General features: G+C 34.6%; 1 protein-coding gene across 5 annotated transcripts in view; it reads right to left on the reverse strand.

Moving 5' to 3' along the window:
* The window catches only part of CBLB (Cbl proto-oncogene B), a 223,763-nt gene that overhangs the window by 25,795 nt on the left and 178,840 nt on the right, over window positions 1–19,128 (reverse strand). For 4 of the 5 annotated variants that reach the window (XM_006936020.5, XM_019839645.3, XM_006936019.5 and 1 more), the window contains 4 exons: window positions 8,494–8,640; window positions 5,125–5,222; window positions 4,878–5,009; window positions 2,129–2,269 (listed from right to left, as the gene is read on the reverse strand). In XM_006936020.5, the coding sequence (XP_006936082.1) occupies window positions 2,129–2,269; window positions 4,878–5,009; window positions 5,125–5,222; window positions 8,494–8,640 (518 nt within the window). The remainder of the gene's footprint in view (window positions 1–2,128; window positions 2,270–4,877; window positions 5,010–5,124; window positions 5,223–8,493; window positions 8,641–19,128) is intronic. The other variant, XM_006936021.5, reaches the window with a different exon arrangement.

A 19,128-nucleotide genomic window follows, 5' to 3' on the forward strand; every position in this document is an offset into this window, starting at 1 on the left:
TTGTCATGTGAATGATATGAAAGGCTAGAAGAGGGAAAAAAAAGTTTTTTTCTTGTAAGTATTTATGATCAAGGGATGCCAACATTATTGAGAGTGGAATTAGAATACCTCCATGTATAAAAGAAGGTCAAGAATGACAGTCCCAGGTTCCAACAACACCGCCCTGGCCCCATGCTAACCTCACACCACAGGTTAAGGCTGACTACTGCCAAGATGCCTGGCAGCCAAGCAAAATCAAAAACAAGCAAAACTCTATAGGAAATAAAACCGTTTACGTAAGTTTTGTTTTACTGAGTAAAAGGGGCATTTTCATTCTGTAATTTTTTAATAATGAGAGCATTTTTGTGAAGTTTTTTATATGAAGCACCATGAAAAATTAAATTATGATAAAGAACTCAAACATTTTACAACTAACTCTTTTGATTAAAAACAGGTAGACGTCTGTATTTGTGTAAAATGTTCTCTTCCAACTCCTGGAAGGCTTGACTTAATTTTAAAAGAAGGCACTACATTGGCTTTTACTTAATGGGGCCTAAATCACATATATAAAAGGTAATAGATACACTGCAGGAATCTGACCAGAGACTATCCAGAAATTAGCCTTGGGAAAGGTTAAGATTTAGAGTAATTTTTTTTTTTTTTATGTTTGAGTCCATGTGTAAAACAAAGATTTGAAGGAGAGAAAAAGATAGAAAATGTTATCAGTGTTTATAAGAATGAACAGGAGTCTCATAGTTATCTATGCTTTCTGCTTGGATTCGAAGGCATATGAGTTTTCACCCTCTGATTAGCAGTACCCAGTGAATTCACTCCAGGAGAGCAGGGAGGCATCCAACAGAGCGGGTGACACAGAAGACAATTCAATCAGTATTTACTGATGAAAAAGTGAACTCAAAATTATTTCTTAAACTACTTTTAGGAGCTGAAGCTACCTATTCTAAGTTACAGGTGTGTAATTTGTCGGTCTTATCCATAAATGACCTCAAACTTTCTAGGTTATCAAACTAAGTGGAAAAGAAAACCCTAGAAGAAACATGAGTGCTGAAAGTGAATGATAATAGTTAAGATTCACAAGTTTTCACTGAGGCACAGAGGAGGCCAAAGCACAAATTGAGCACTTATTAAAAAGTGATTTTAAAGTCTGCTTATTTATTTTGAGAGAGAAACAGAGAGTAAGAGAGAGAGAGAGAGAGAGAGAGAGAGAGAGAGAGAGAGAGAGAGAGGGAATCTCAAGCAGGCTCAGTGCTGTCAGCACAGAGCCTGACACTGGGCTCAAGCTCACAAACTGTGAGATCATGACCTGAGCCAAAATCAAAAGTCGGACAGTTAACCAGCTAAGTCTCCCAGGCGCTCCGCTTATTAAAATCTTTTAATGATTTATCTAATATACAAATGTATCCAAAGTAAATTGAGATAAATGTTTCTGAACACAGATCAGTCTCACCAATATGACAGACTGGAACAGTTAATATCAGCAGATTCACTGTAACTGATTATTTTTTCCTGACAGTTCTGGCTAATGGAGCAGATGGCTTATTAAGTCTCTTTATTTTTATTTTTACTCCTCACTTGAAAGGTTTAAAAAAATCTGTGTATTAATTTTTCCTGGAAAAACAATAATTTAAGTAGATATATTGAGACATTAAAAATAATGATGGTAACAATAAAATGTAGATATTTCAGAAAAACTTCTCTATTAATGCTGTAATAATGCAATTTACCAAAATATTATCTTTTTGAATAAAATTATAGCCATAGCTAGTAAAATTAAAACTTATTAGAAAAACATACGATACACAGAATCGGGACAGTCTAAATTCTGTCATCACTAATAGGTTAATCACAGACCCTTTCGGTTCTCAGGGAAGCCTTGTGTGACATTAGGGTGTTATGTGGATTGGAGGAGCTCCATAGAATCTATGATTCCTATCGCTTTTGTCATTTGTGGAATCCTTTGCATTAAAATCAACCAACTGACAAGCAAACCTACGCAATTTCTCATTTTCTCTACCCAGAATGTTCTGCTAGGGAGCTAGAAACCAATAAATTACTGATGCTTATTTGACGGTATGATCTTAGAAATATTCTTGTTTTAAGTGAAAAGTTTTCTTTGGCTTTTTCCTCTCACCTGAAGGAAGAAGGAAAAGGTCCTGTCCTGAGGATGGTCGGCTATTGGAGCCAGGAGGTTTTGAGTGTTCGATGAGGCTGTGCCTTGCAGGCGGTGGGGGAGGTGGCAGGGATGGGGGGAGGGCATCAAAAGCATCTTCACCTGCATTTAAAGAAAGGTGAATATCAACAGCAAAACCTCATTAATGAAAACACAGCATCAGGCCAAAGCAATGATTGATTTTCTCTTGCTGCTCCTAAAGAACTTCACCGGCAGGGTTTATCTAGCAGTTTACCAACTTTGATAATGAAAGCTAATTATTTTCTGGGAGTGTTTGGAGAGAAACACAGGCACACAAACACACATGTACAGGTGTAAACTTTTCCTATCACCCAGGCCTTTCTGTTAAAAAAGCAGTACTGCGGGTTATGAAAAAGCTGATTATCTACTTACAACCTGTATAATAGTAAGACACGGGAAGTTAGAACTAAAAATTATTATAGGTCATACCATCAAAACCAGAATTTTTTATGTAACAATAAGAGTTCACAGCCTCTTATTAGAAAATCACACTATGCACAAAAATTTTAATGTTACAGAACAGAATAATCTTTTAAAGTTTTTTCTGAATTTTAATTCATTTAAACTAATGTTCCACATATTTCATTGTTAAAATATAGAAAATGAACATACAGTACAGGAATATATTTGTCTACTTATCAGATATTTCTAAAAAGGAACAGCTAAATATAGAACTATGTTCTGTGGTCCCCAAACTACTTATATCTGCATATTTCCCAGCTTTAGTAACTACAGAATATTGCAGAATGCTTTTATGTCTACTTATTTTTCCCCTGCCACATCTTACTATTCTACTCACATTTTCCCATATCTTGATTCTTTAAAACAATAAAATTGCAAAGTATGTATTTTTGTAAGTAATCTCAAATACCTTGTGAATCAAACAGGATATAAACAAACACGTACATGTTCCAGTAATAAAAATGCATGTATTTAAATTTATCGACTTAAGCCAAAGTTACATTTTTAAAGAAAAATGGTTTTACCATTCATCTAACTTGCCTTGCAAAAAATATTCAAAACACATTCTCTAATGATCATAAATATTTGTCTAACTTAAAATATTTGAAGGTATGAGGGTGGAGGGAGAGAGCTTTGCTGTCAGCCCAGCCTTCAGCTATTTGCTACATTCATCATCTTATTCATTCAAATCCTTTTTCAGCCCCTAAATGTCAGGTCCCATGCTAGGCACGTGGGTAACTATGAAGATCAAAATCACAAGGACCTGATCCAAGGAACTTAGAGTCCACAAGGAGATCTAAGAAAAATTCACAAAGAGGTATGATTCACAGGTGAAAGTATCACAGGTCCCACAGAGAAAGCTACACGCTTAAGAGGGAAGGGAAATGTAGAAAGTGGCATTTAGCAAGGTGTTACCAAGAACAGGAAGGCCGGGGATATCAGAGCCTCAAAACCACTTATTCATCAAATGCTAGGATGGTATCTTCTTGACAGACTGAATAGTATAAAATAAATAGTATAAATAAAGCATGAAATGCACATGAAGAGCTAGAGGAAGGTTGAGTTGTAAAGACAGGTGGGAACACTGATCTGCACTGTCCGATGTGGTAGTCAGCATCCACACATGGCTATTTAGCTTAAATTAAAATTCAGTTCCATCCACAGTCACACATGTGAATATATACATTCATCACTACATAAAGTTATATTGGATGATGCTTGATTTAGATCATCAAGACTTGGGTAGCAGGTCAAAAACCAGCATATAGGAAGAAGTGGGAGGGAGAAAAAAACTGGAGGTAAAGAAGTTAGCAGGTGCTTGTAATTCATGTAGTTGAGAATGAAGCACTGAACTACGGAATGAACAGGAGCAAAAGACACTGCTGTTACATAACTAGAAACACTGGTTGATGGGGTTTGTGGAAAAACTCGAGTCATTTCACATTTCTGGGAGCCTAATAATTAATTCACATAAGCCTATAAATGGACCTTCATCATACATTATGTTACGGTGACTTGTGAAGCCTTAAGGTGTGTGGAGATTCTAACTGTCTTCCTCTAAAAATAGGGGGAGAAGCTTCCAACTTAGAATTAATGAAATCAACACAGATACCGTATCAGCACCAGCCAAGTTTAACATATATACACACATGTACCTTCACACATGTACACACACACACACAAACTAGTGTACTTCATATTAAAATTTGAACCAGAAAAATTGAGATTCCTTGGATGTGCAGTTGCAATGATTCTATGACAGAATCTATTTCTCAGTTCTCTAGAATAAAATATGTAAGTTTCCAAAATGTAATTAGCTAAGTGAATGGGGTCATTGTATCCTGAAAGAAAAAGTAAGTACACATTCATTAAAGAATTGTACTTAAAGAAAATCTCAGATGAACATTTCAAGTCTAGTGGAACACAAGGCCTCAGGGGAAGGAATGATGCTCTGATAGGTTTTTAAGATTGCATTTAGTACATAAGAAGACAGCTTGATAACACGGAGATTGATGGCCAGCTACGTACACCATTGCTTCAATCATATAAGTGGAATAATGGTTACATGAATTTAAGAGCCACCACTATCCAGAGAATCCATTCTAATTCAGACCAACTCATAACCTTGTAAGTCTGTGTTACACTGAACTCTGAATTCTAATAATTCAGATATTAACTGAAAGAAGAGGCAGGGTGGCTTATTTGAAAAATTTTTAAAGGTTTCAACCTAATGGAGGGATGAGAAGATCATAATCAGAGGGCGTCCTGTTGAGTGAAGAACCATGCTTTGGATTGTCCCGAGTTGGAGGCCTGGCAGGTGGTAATGGCACTGGATCAGAGGCTGAATCAAAAACATCTCCTAGAGGATAACACAAAATCTTAATGTATTTTCAGTACAACAATGGCATGGAATTTTGCCTTTAAATTCTGACCATTAAGATGAAGAACACAAAGAGAATAGGTTTTATACATACCCTTTAAATATATGCCTAATTCAGGGATGTTTGGTTTCTTCATCTCTGAAGATGTACCATGTGTTCCATTCAATATACAATGACCATTATCACAGGACCTAACACAGAGATCAAAGAACAAAAATCATAAGGAAGATTACTTTCCATTTAAAAGTAATTTGGAGAGGTGACAGGAACTAGCAACCCTGCTCATATGCTAAAGTTTGAAAATAAATGTGATTTCCTTTTCTGGAAAAAGTGTAAGAAATATTATTCAAATATTCTTTTTAGATTTTTTTTTTTTTTGAAAGAGAGAGAGATGGTGCACACACACCTGTGAGCACACAGGGAGGTGGCGCAGAGGGTGACAGAATCTTAGGTACCATGTCCAGTGCAATGCCGGACCCAGGGCGGGATCTCATGACTGAGATCATGACCTGAGCCAAAATCAAGAGTCAGACACTTAACCAACTGAGCCACCCAGGCGCCCCTATCCAGTTCTTACTGAACTATTTTTGCAAAGAAATAAAATAAGTAAAAAGATAATCTTTTTTAAAAAAATGAAATAAAGAAATACAAACACTACAAAAATTGTTGATTTCCTAAACATATCTGTGAAGTTAACACATCATTTTGGACAAGTTCAATAAAACCTTGTCAAGTTTTTGAAAATGTAGTAAGGCCTATATATGTGTATGTGTGTGTGTGTGTGTGTGTGTGTGTGTGTGTGTGTACACACATATACACATGTAATAGTCCCAATGACTTTATTATTTGTTAATGATGTTTAACATATTTTTATTTCTGTAATTTAAACTTTCCTTAAGGTAAACTAGAGCCCACAAAGAAGGAGAATTATTAAATGTTCTATAATTTCATTAAAATTTTGATAGGCATATTCAAATACCTAGGGTCTGTCACAATTTCACTACTACTATGAACAAAACCCTGCCCTTCTGATAACTGTAGAAAAATGACTTTAGCAAAGGCTTTGGGTACACAACAAGGTGTCTGTAAAGGATAATACTTATTAAAGCAGTATTTTTGTTGTTAGTATTAATACTTTGAACTATGTGTTAATACTATGAACACAATGGACAAAACTGGGGCCTGGAAGATAGTAGGAAGAGAAAGTACAGAGCATACTTTGTCTTTAGAATATAGCTGTGTAACAATGAACTCTCTGCTCACCAAGCTATTCTGTTCATAAAAAGCTATAGAAAACAGAGTTTACATTTTCCGTTTCTCTGATTTACTCTGAATTCTCGGGGCAAAGTAAAAGTACATACATAATGGAGGAGATAGCGGATATTTAAATAGTTATTGCAAGAGGGCTTCATCTGAAATTCATTTCTATTCTCTCTGGTGGCCACATCTGTTTCAGGGGCCAGAGATGGTTCATTTTAAAATAGTTATCATGTATTGAATTTTCATAATAATGATGGATTTTTACTGAAACTGAATTGAATTATTCATCTACTGTTTAACTTTTTCTGCATATTGATAATTTATCTCTTCTGATGTTCCAAAGGGTGGGGGAAACATATTAGGATAGGAAGTATTTAAGCTTACAGAGTGCTCTGTGGAGGAAAGAAGGTACTTCATCCATTGGCTTTCAAGAACAAAAAGATAAAAAAATCACTCCTATTAAGTTTAGGGATAATCAACATTTATTACTTCTCTATAACAATGGAAAGATAGTAATGGCGGTCATAATTCAAATTTATTTTCAGGATTTGGGAGGTCTGCCACCAAAAATCTCATCTGATATGATCTAACAATTAAAATTCAAAGTATTTCAAATATAACTCTCACCTCTTCAGCAATGAAAAAAAAATGAAATCCCAAGAAGACCAAAAAAGCTCATTTTATTTCAGTCTTTACACATTACTATACATTTGTAGGAGCCAAAGGGACTAAAAATTGTGACCATTTGTATTCGATATGAAGGAATAACTTTCCTCTAATAAGAGTAGTAGACATTTGGTTCTTCCAAAATAACAAATTGCCTCTCAGTCATTTATCTTCTCAAGGACACTATTTTATCAACAAATGTCTTAAACACCAGTGATTAGCAAGAAATGAAATGGTTCTTGTTTTGAAATATGAAGCCCTAGATTGCAGAATGTTAGTGATCCTGGTTAAGAATTCTGTAGAGTGTTGATAATTTTAACCAGGATCACTCATTTAGACAGATCTCTGGTTAAAATGAAGATTTGCTTCTCTTTTCCAAGTATTGCATTTCACCTTGGTGTGATAGTCTAAGAAAGACACTAAAACATTCTATTTAGATTTTTCATCTGAAAAGCAGGGAACACTCCACTCACAGAATGCTTTCCATTGATGGATTTGACCTTAAAATGGAAACGATGCACGAAGATAAGACAGATGGCTGAAGTGTTCAGTAGTTTTCCTATCCTCAATCAAGAGGTGCTGGAAGGCAGGAAGGCTGAGCCACCAGCTGTAGTGAGTGAAACCCCGTGCTGTATGCCAAGCAAAGCTCCAGGGATTCCGTCATACAAAGGAAATGAGCTCACTAAGTTTTTAAACTGAGATTTGACTTATTGAGTACTTCATGTAAGTCAGATGAGATAAAGAAAAATAGTATTAGATTACAGATTAATAAATCAATTATACAAGTGCAGAATCATCCTACTTAAACACAAACTAATATTTCAGTACGCATCACCCAGTTTTAACAACTGCTCTATACCTCAGTGGGGCTGACACTTCAAGGTTGTCTCCATTACAATGAGAACAAACTGGCAAGAAGAAAAAAAAAGAAAACCCTATTTCTCACATTCTTATTTGATCTAAGGAAAAGTAAAATAGTACCTCATTAAAAAAGGTAAATACTTCTTAGTCTTTTTTTCTTAACTTCTTCAGGATATGATAAATAGAAGTAGGCAGCATATCAAGAAGGGAAATGAATATAAATTATACTAGTCCTTACATCAAAAAAAATTCTAAGAAAGGTAATACTTTAGTTTCTGGGCACTGATTTTTCTTCATGAGGTATGTACTAAGAACTGATAAAATGCATTGGAAAATAGTATATTGAAAATTCATGAATTAATTACCACTATATGTAATATACAGCAAAGTTTTATTAGATTATAATTTGTTTTGGGGGGAGAGGGGCAGCAAAATGTTCCATTAGATTTACTAGTCAATTAGTTTAGTCAACTGACTTCTTGAGTAATGAGAAATCTGCATCTTTTAGTTTTCTATGAAAGGAATGCAGAAAGTAGTATATAATAAGAGGAGGCTTTGACCAAGAAATCAAGGATTTTTATTTAAATAGCTGTGATTCAGTTGCCTACAAACAAATACCACACATGATAATGCTTGTGCAGATGTGAGATGATAAAAAGCTGCCCATATGCTTACCTAAGAGGAGGTTTTACGTTATGGCAATGAGATGGTTGTGAATTCAGGGAAACAGGATGGGATGAAGGAACCTTGTATTCATCGTCATCTTCCTCTACTGGGTCTCTGGTTTTCTCTGAAAGGGAATTTGCTAACGGGCCAGTACACCTACCAGAGAGGGAAAAAAAATCCAGTCTAGTTTAAGCATAACAATTCAGAACAGGCAAGTTGAATGTGATCTATTCAAATCAAAGGAGCTACTTTGTACTTGTGTTCATTTTTCAATTACAAGGTAACATCAGAAGGGCTGTTCTTATACTAAATACAAATGAAAGGATTTTCAATCTTTTGTTAAGACTCTATTGACGAAATAAAAGAATTTCCATACTTATAATTTTAAATGGCAGAGTAAGAAAAACTAGTAACCTGTCAAATTAAATACAAAGATCTTGAAGTTAAAACAGAATGTATAAAATTATCCAAACCAAAGCTATTAAAATATTAACATTTTGTTCCAATTTAACTTAAATGGGTAAATTAAGATTTTATATATATATATATATATGGTAGTTTTATATATTAATATATATATTATATATATTATATTATATATACCATATATATATATATATATATACCATATATATATATGGTAGTTTTATATATTAATGAAGTCTTTATAAAAAGGTCAACTTTGTCTCTTGTGAATATTACCTGTAGTTGAAAACAAATCCAGTTCAATTAAATGAATTATTTCTCCAGTAAGGTTCAAGTACAATTCAAATTATTAATTTTTTTCCCAACAACTAAGAACTAAAAGTGACTGGAACAATTAGAAGTAGATAATAAGAGAACTTATTAAGTCTTTGAGGTAGAGTACATTATTTTCATGGCTTCAATTCTCTAATAAAAAAGAAAGAAAATGAGTAGAACAATCACCCAATATCCAAAGAAGTTTTTCAAGCATTATACTCATCCATGAGAGTAAATAAACAAAAGAAAACAAAGCCAAACAAACAAGGAACCCAGACCTTTTTCACAATTTTTCACAATTGTTATTATGGAGTTTAACTCTTGCTTATGCAAGTGAAAAATATCAAAGTAGAAACACACAAACATACCCTAACGTTAGGACACCCAACTAGTTTGCAAGACAAAGCTTTTGATAATCATAGTGAAGGTCTGTTTCTTTTCTTTTCTTTTCTTTTTTTTTTAATCTTTGGAACTGCAATTTTGAAGCACCTTCTGTAGAGGGAGCAAGAGTCCTTTGGTATATGTGCCATTGAACCTGAAATAACTTTTTCATTTAGATTTCTTCTCGCTGGTTAGAATGCGAAAATTTTTAAGGGCTTTTCTTTGTGTCCATTACAAGAAGGCATTGTGAAAAACCTCGAAGTTTTCAAGCTTCAACTATGTATTTGAGTCTCTAGAAAGTTCAAAAATTAAAAATCTCTCCCAAGATTTTTCAAAAGCATATTTCTACCTGTCTTTGAAGACTTTTTCAATACTGATTTTTGAATTTTTGTTTGTTTGAGCAACCTCTGAATTCAAATGACAGTTTACAGTGAGATAAAATCATAGTAACAGACTGACAGAAAGTCCACTGTCACTGACCAGAGCCCAAGCTAATAACCTTATGAGGAACTACCCCTCCTATAGTGTAACCTTAGAAGAGATACATTCCAAATGAAGGCTGGTGAGTACATGCACTGCAAAACTGTGATCTGATGGATATTATGGTAGGGATTTCAAACATGACCTTTCCACAAAATCTTATACACATGGACATCAATTTAGCTAACTCAAGGACCAGAATGGGTTCTATTAGCAAACGAAACAATATACATCCTTTCTGTGCCCTACTATACTTTCATTCATAATGAATCTTTTTTTGCCAATGCAATTCAAGCATATCCGGTATTAAAGAAAAAGGAAAAGACTTCTTGACCAAATGTTCAGCAACAACATCAATGCCAGAAATCTATCTGCCGGTTGGGGGTTACTTCCAAAAATTTAAGAGTTTCCAAAGAAGCACTGCATATTGAGGCAAGAATGGACAGTTTATGAAATCACATCTGTTGTGGATGATTCTATATTTTCTTTTCAATGATGAAGAATTTCGTCTGGGTAATTCCCCCTAGTCTTTTGTCTTGATGCAAATCAACAGATAGAATATTTCTGAAGAAGATGAAAAATAAAGCTCAAATAAGATTTTTGGAATAATAAAGGCTTACCACTAAAATTTACTAATCAGAGATTATTAGCTTAAATGGATTTTACGGATTACATCTAGAAGGAGAAAATGTCTTCAAGTGGCATTTGTATCTAAATCCCAAAAAAAGTGCTTCGATATCCCATTTATCACCTTTTTAATAAGTTCTAAAGTCAGATCTTCTTCTTCTTCTTTGTGTTTTTAGTGCAAACTTCTGATATCAGTATAATAGTCTATTTAGAGAAGCTAGTTTATAAGAATATCATTCCAGTGCATTTTATTCAGTATTACATAAATTTTTATATCAAATTAATCTTACCCAGTTCAGAAGGAAAAAAAAAATAAAAGCAGTTTCTATAATAAAAAATAGGAATGTACACTATGGGCTTCGGGTGATTACATATCAAAACAGGTTCATCCATTTTAACAAATGTACCGCTATGGAGGAAGATATTGATGGGAAGGGAGGGGTACGTGTGGGGGCAGGAAGTATATGGGAAATCACTGTACCTTCTCAATTTTGCTGGGAATCTAAAAAAACAAAGTCTTTAATCACTCTAAACTTGTCTAAAAAATAAAGTTTTAATAAAAAAGAAGGTACAAGTGAGATAAAGAAGTTGTATATAAAATATCAAAAAAGAAATCTTGATTCATGTAAATAATTACACTATTTGTAACTATACTTGGGATTTTTTTTCCTTCACAAACTAATTCAAAAAGTATGTTCAATTTTACTTGAAATAAGCGATAAAATAATTAGTGTAGCAATTTTCATAAGCTATCATGTAAGTTTACTTTTGGCAGTGAAGAAAATATCTAACTTAAGGGACACAAGAACACTTCATTCATTGATGTGGCTTCTGAGAAATGTTTGGGATATCAGAGGAATAAAACAGAGCAAATTATTATTTGGTTAGTTCCAAGTTAAAGCGGCCAAGTAAACCATCTTACCATTTATACCTATTACTTCATTCCCTTTGTATTATCATCGTACATCCATGGACTATTCTGCACTGTGGGTGTCATTCTGGAGTTAATACACGGGTAATGAACAAGGCCACATTCTCTCAAAGATGCACAGCCATCCTCTCCCCAACCTGCACCTCCTGTTAAATTCACTGCGTGTTAGTTATCTGAGCCTCCGGTGAGAAATACATCCACTTTCTGCAAGTGCACACTTGGAACCAACCAAGAATACATTTTGCAATGCTTTTCTTAGTGATTTTTACATGTTGAGACAAACTCAGATACACTCCTCTATAATATTTGATATTCTTGGTGTGAAAGGCACATCATCAGAGGGGTTTATTTGTGTAACTTTTCTTTCAACTTTAATTCTTTTGATTAATGTACATTTAGTATATGTGCCTTCATTGACATTGTGATTTCTATATATTCATTTCTGTCTTTCTGTCCTGAATTGCAAAATGCTTAAGGGTAGACCCTGAGTCAACAAAGGCCTGGCATGGTATGCGTCAAGGGGGGCACTCCCGGCTTTTAGACAAAAATGAGTGGTTATCAGAGAAACAGATGACAAAGCTGTTAAAGGAGAGGGAACAATCATTTTTAGGATTCTTTTATAATCTAGAAAAACATTTTTAAATATATTATTTCGCTTGCTTTCTACATGTAAGAATCTTTAGTAATTTCTGAAGGCATGGTTTTTTAAAAAATATCTTTTATTAAAACTAAGTCTTCAGAGCTTGCTATATACATTAGTCCATATTTCTTGTATTAACTATCAGAATCCTAACAGGGAAAATAAAATACTTAACTCAGAGAAATCAGTCCTGAGAAGTGGTAACACAAAATAAAGCTGTATTTGAAAGGATTGCACGTATGCCACAAATAAGAAATTTCCCCAGAATATCAGAATGAGTTTTATAATACTGATTTTAAGTGTTCTTTCATGACATTAAGAAAAGTCTGTGGTATATTATTAGGTTTAACACAAGCTTTCCTGTAAGCTTTAATTATAAGCATTTCACCTACTTGTTTTTAAATTGGAGAAACAGATTTTAAGTTACATTTTTAAGTTAACTTAGAACCAATATGCATTTCTAAAATTTTCTGGGGTCTGCTTTAAAAATCAAGAAGACAGATACTGAGGAAACACATACTTTCCTTGCGAATCTAATTTTCCAGTATGTTGGACGTTACAGACTTCACGATGATATTTACAGTGGCATTATTTGTAATTGCCAAAAACTGGAATCAACCCAAATGTCCCTCAGTGGAGGGATGGATAAAGCATGCCTTATAATGGAATATATACTCTGCAGCAATAGAAAGGAACCAACCATTGATACACTTGACAACATTGATGAATCTCAAATGCATTATACTAAGTAGAGAGAAGCCAGACTCAACGGGGTACGTACTGCATGATTCTATTTATATGACCTTCTGGAAAAGGCAAAACCGTACTGGACATGAATTAGACTGGTAATTTCCAGGGGTCTGGCGTGAAGGAAGAATCTGACATAGGCACAGGGGGATTTTTTGGAGTGATGGAACTGTCCTAGGACTTGATTGTGGTGGTGATTACCTGACCATGCTTTAGTCAGAACTCACAAAACTGAATTTTACTGTACATAAGTTATGCTTTAATAACTGAAAATTTTCTTTTTAAGATTAAAAATTCATTTTAACTCATTTCAGGTATTGCAGATATGCATCTTTCACAAATATGCTGAATATTCTTAGTGGCCTTCACATAACTTATTTAATTCTATTTGAGACTACGGAGCAACGTTAACAGAAACATGATAAATGCTTGACTGTTGTGGAATATGCAAGGATGCCTTCCCTTAATATGAAAATAAAATCTCATTTTAATCCTATACATTTTCTATCAATGGATCGATATGTTCATGGACAAATGGAGAATATAGGATAGATCATGCCTCTGTGGGACAAAAAAGAAACAGTATAAGGAATATATTTTACATTGTATATTTAAATAGAATCCAGTGGCTCACATTTCAATGGCTAGGTTTTTTGTGATCATAAATCAGCTTTTTTGTAAATGATAACTAACAGGTTTGTCAGACTATTAGGATTAATGTTATGTCAGTTCTCATCAGAGCTTTTAGTTAGAGACAATGAAAGATTAGTGGAATTAGTGGTATTCCCCCTACCAAGATTATAGCCATCCACCAAATTTCATTTTCCCACAAAAGATGAGAAGGGATTATTCTATGTGAATTTAGAAATTACAACACTAGAATAAAAAGGAGAGAAATAATACTCATATTACTGCTTTTTCTGTTGAGACTGGTTTAAAATGATATAGTGGCAACCCTCAATTGTTTTCATCAAGGCATCAACCAGTAGTTTCCAGGGATTCACCACAAAACACCAGAATATCTGAGTTCGGATGGTCAAGTTACTTTGCAGGAGATTTGAACAAAGTTTATTTTGCTGCATAAACTCACCGATTTATAAGTTAAGTCTGAGTTTCAAATATCAAATCATATCAATAGGTCAGACTCAAATGCACAAACATTCTACATGATACAATGAGAGAAGAACACCACAGTGATCACAGTGAACAAACTGAAAAGAAAGACCCAGTCTCCACCATTCCTTATATGTCATGTCAATTGTTACCTAGAGGAGACCGCCATCTTTGATAATAAAGCACCTTTCCATTTACCCAAGGTAGAACAAACAAAAATAGTGCAATATCTTGGCCAGTCTTAAAAAGATTTTAAGGTACTGGAGGAAAGCTGGTTCAGAGACTAATGAAAGAGCAACCATATTCATTTACTAGGATTAAAAAAAATAGGGGCGCCTGGGTGGCTCAGTCGGTTAAGCGTCCGACTTCGGCTCAGGTCATGATCTCACAGTCCGTGAGTTTGAGCCCCGTGTCAGGCTCTGTGCTGACAGCTCAGAGCCTGGAGCCTGCTTCAGATTCTGTGTCTCCCTCTTTCTCTGACCCTCCCCTGTTCATGCTCTGTCTCTCTCTGTCTCAAAAATAAATAAACATTAAAAAAAAATTAAAAAAAAATAGAGTAGCCTCTTAATTACAGCTTTATCTTCCATTGAAAAGTTTTCTACCATATTTGTCTTATACTTAAATCAATAATAATTTCTTATCATTGGGCATAAAAAGGATTCATGTAAAACCAAAGTACATTCAGTCTACAGGAATCCTCAGGTGAATAACAACAGAATATGTTTTCCTGCTCTTTTGACACTGAGCACAAATAATGAGACCTGGTATGCACCATATACAAAATAACACACTTCCATCAAGCTCATTCCCTTTCAGTGGTTTTAAATTACAATGTGATATTTGGATTAATGTCTCCCAAGGCTTAGTACTTTTTTCTCTTCTCTGTCTTCAAATCTTAGTCAAAAACAAAGCAAAACAAAACAAAACTCTCCCCTCTCCCATGAGTTTGCCAAATAATTTCATTCATATTCATCTAACTTTATAGTTTTACACTTACATTTACATATAGACCATTCTGGAGACTGTTTAAAGACAACCACAATCACATGTGCGTTCACATGCACAGATGCTGATGTTTGAAGTGTGGACCTTTTTGGTGACTCTGGAGGGTGGCAGTAGTTGAGGTTACATTCACAAAACTACATTTCTAGTTTATTTTCTGAAGCAATTTGGTAATAAATGGAGATTTTGATAGGAACCAATAATGTTTTTACAATCAACATTGCAGGGGTAAGTGGTATAGTCTCCTTCAAGGTAATGCTTTAATATGTAAGTTCGTATACTGTTGAAAATCTCAGAGTTACATTCGTATGCCTAAGAGCGTAGCCAATCTACTAAATTTGTGATTTGACATGTAGAAATAAATTTGTTGGCTTTAGATAGTACCTGCTGAAATATTTACCTGAATATAATATTTGGATGTTATGTCTAATTGCTCCCTCAACACTTCAATTTAGGTGTGTGTGTGTGTGTGTGTGTGTGTGTGTGTGTGTGTGTGTGTGTAACAGGCATCCCAAACTCTTCAGGTCCCTCAGTCTCCATTTTACACCTCTATCCTGTTCCCACATCTGTTCCTTCTCCAGTCTCCCTCACTTTGGAAAATGGCACCAACCATTCACTCGGTTTCTTTAGCCAAAAACTTATGTAAGAAGAGTCGTCACTATCATACCTCACAGATATTCAATTTATTAACAGGTACCACTGGACCAAAATATACCCCAAAGCTGACCCAGTAACTCCATCACCGTTACTCCAGTCAGAGCCCTGACCATCTCTGACTGGTCTACCACATCAGATGACGGCACTCTCCATTGGTCTCCCTGCTTCCCCAAAGACCATTCTTCACACAGCAGCCAGGGAAATTCCTTAAAAATGCAAACCAGCATCATGTCATAATGCTGACCAAAACTTTCTAAAACTCACCAAACCAAAGTTCTTACCTTAGCTTTAAAGACAGTATACTATTTAGCCCCTGAATACCGTATTCAACTTTAGTCACACTGTCCTTGCTGCTCTTCAACATGCTGAAGGGATTCACGTGCCTCCCTTTTCTACACTTGAGTCGTCTAGCTTTCATGCTCTTTACCCAGATAACCTCATGGCTTGCTCCTTTACTGCTTTCAGGCTCTGGTCAAATATTACCTTTCCTGATGACTTTACCTAAAGTATAAACCTCCATATACTATTTATCCCCTTCCCTGCTTTATTTTTCCTCCTAGCACTTACAACTACCTGACAAAATACAATATCATTATTTGTTTACTTTCTGTTCTCCTAACTAGAGCACAAGTTCCAGTGAGGATGGGAATTTATCTAGTTCATGCTGCATCTCCACTTATTACACACAACTGAGTAAGAAGTAGCTCAGGCAAAAATTAGGATTCTCTATTCACCGAACTGAAAATGTTATTAGCACCTTACCTGTTTGGAAAAGCAGGTAACAGTGATCAACACCACCGTCTCCAACAGCAAACCTTTCTTTCTTTTTTTTTTTTTTAATGTTTATTTATTTCTTACAGAAAGAGAGCACACACGAGCAAGTAGGGGATGGGGCAGAGAGAGAGGGAGACAAAGAATCTGAACAGGCTTCAGGCTCTGAACTGACAGCACAGAGCCCGGCGTGGGGCTCGAACTCACAGACCGTGAGATCATGACCTGAGCCGAAGGCAGACACTCAACCCACTAAGCCACTCAGGCGCCCCTAAACTTTTTTTTTTTTTTACAAAAGTATTAATCAAATAATATTTGTTCAGCATGCATTTGAAGGCTTAAGATTAATATTCCAAAAGTACAAAAGGTGCATTTCTAAAAGACAAGGCACCCAAAATATTCTTCTGAAAAAAGAAAATGACATTCATCTGCATTCTAGAACATCTTACTTGAAAATAATCATTCCATTATTACTGGCAATAATTCTTCTGTTTATTTGTCAATATCTTGTGTCAAGTGAAATAATTTTTTTTAACTGTTTCAGATTTCATTTAAATTTTAAAAAACCAAATTATTTCAAGACAAATATAATTTAGTAAAAATTTAGTAAAAATGTAATAAAAACAAACCACATAGGATTTTTTTCATTCTCCCCCTAGAAAATAGTAGGCACTCATGTTTCAAGCTTTTATTTAAAATTTTACATTTGTAGCTAAATGTCAATGATGTTAATTAAATAGAAACATTTAGAAAAACTAAAAAAAAAAAAAAAACCCAAAAACCGAATCAATGTATACTAGTACAGTTTCAGCTTTCTTCTACAAACAGGATATTTCTTAAAAATAAATTCTTCTAGGTCTCAACATAAGTCATACAATAAAATTGCAAACAGTTTTACAAGAAAGTAAAACTATCACAGAGTAGCCTCTTATATTAAGTAAACGGTGATCAGAGTAACATCAAATAACTTTTTACTCTTTAGTAAATATTTATAACAATACAAAGTACATTTAAAGGTAAATGCTAGCTGTGACTTTCCTGAATTCAACACTGAGGGTCTCAACGTTTGTGAGAACTGCAAAAGTCTGGGTAGTAATTTGTGATTTTGCTTTGGACTTATTTTGAAACATGCAGTAAGAGTCTAACATAGAACTAGGTACTTGAACATCCAACATCCCATTTCGTCCCTATTTGCTGAGACCTCTGTTCTACGCCCCTCCAGTACTAAGGGTCTATTCCTCACTGTACCCTGGTTTACATTCTAATGAGGCCCAGATAGATCAAACATAACAAACAAACGCAAAACTAGAGCAGTAATCCAACTCACGCTGGCTTCAGCAATGAGACACAACGAGCCACAAATGAACATTTAAGCTGCCAAATATTTCATGTAAGTCAGCATTATAGATGAGCATCCCTTAAAAAATCATTGCATAGAATCTAAAAAGTTGAAGCCAAAACGAATTTGGAGATCATTTAAGATAAACACTCTTTCATTTATCAGATAGAGAAAGCGAGGCCCTGAGAAGTTACTTTGTTCAAAGACAAGACAAATATTTAATATGCTGGAGTCAGGTCTGAGACCAAGTCTGATTTAATTTTAATGTTCACTTCAGAATTCCATGCTGGTTTCATAATAAGACACTCCATAAACGACTACGGAAAATGCCTACTAAAATATTAAGTAACAAAGAAGGGCATGGAAATTATCTCTATAATATAATCTATGTCATGTAAAAAAAAGTCTAAAAATGTCAAAATGTTGAAACTCTGGACATGGATATTTGGAGTATGTAGATGCTCGAATTTACATATTTGTTAAATTTTTGTCATTTCTAGTTTCCATATTTTATACAATGAACAAATGCCACCCATATAGTCAGAATAAAAAAATTGAAGAGATAAATGTGCAATGAAAAGTCAACCCTTGCATTGTTAACTATGGTTAATTTGCAGCATGCAAAACAAAACTAATTTGCTGTTAAATCTGCATTAAGTATTTCTCTGTTTAAGTAAAGCAACTGCACTGTTTCTGAGGGAAAAATCAAGAATAAATGGAGAGAAAATATACTTACAAGGACTTACAAACTGAAGTACTAGAAAAATGTCAATACATTACACTATGAATTATTTTTACTTTATAGGAGAAACATGTAACTAAAATACATACGAAGCAAACTGCAACCTCTGCTTATCTCACTTGCCAACATGAATTTAATAAACAGAACGTGAAAATTTAACCTAATTGGCAAGGTTTTATTTACTTTGTTTCTGACGTTCTCTGAATTATCAGAATTGATTGAACTTAAGATATTTTATTACATATATTCAGAGTCCATCTGAGGCTATGATATCATATGTTCTTACTGATTTAGAGCCTACTATACAGAATATGTGTATTTGCTTCCAACTTTTATGTCAGCTACATTATCTGGCAGTTCCCAGAAAAGTTACCAGTGGAGAATGCTCCAATGAGCTTAGTTTCCCACTGTCCCCTGAAAGATGGCAAACTTCACACTCTTGCTGCTTCTCATCTGCTCCCTTTTTGAACTGT

This window comes from Felis catus, chromosome C2 (genome assembly GCF_018350175.1).
Source record: "Felis catus isolate Fca126 chromosome C2, F.catus_Fca126_mat1.0, whole genome shotgun sequence".
NCBI classification, from domain to species: domain Eukaryota; kingdom Metazoa; phylum Chordata; class Mammalia; order Carnivora; family Felidae; genus Felis; species Felis catus.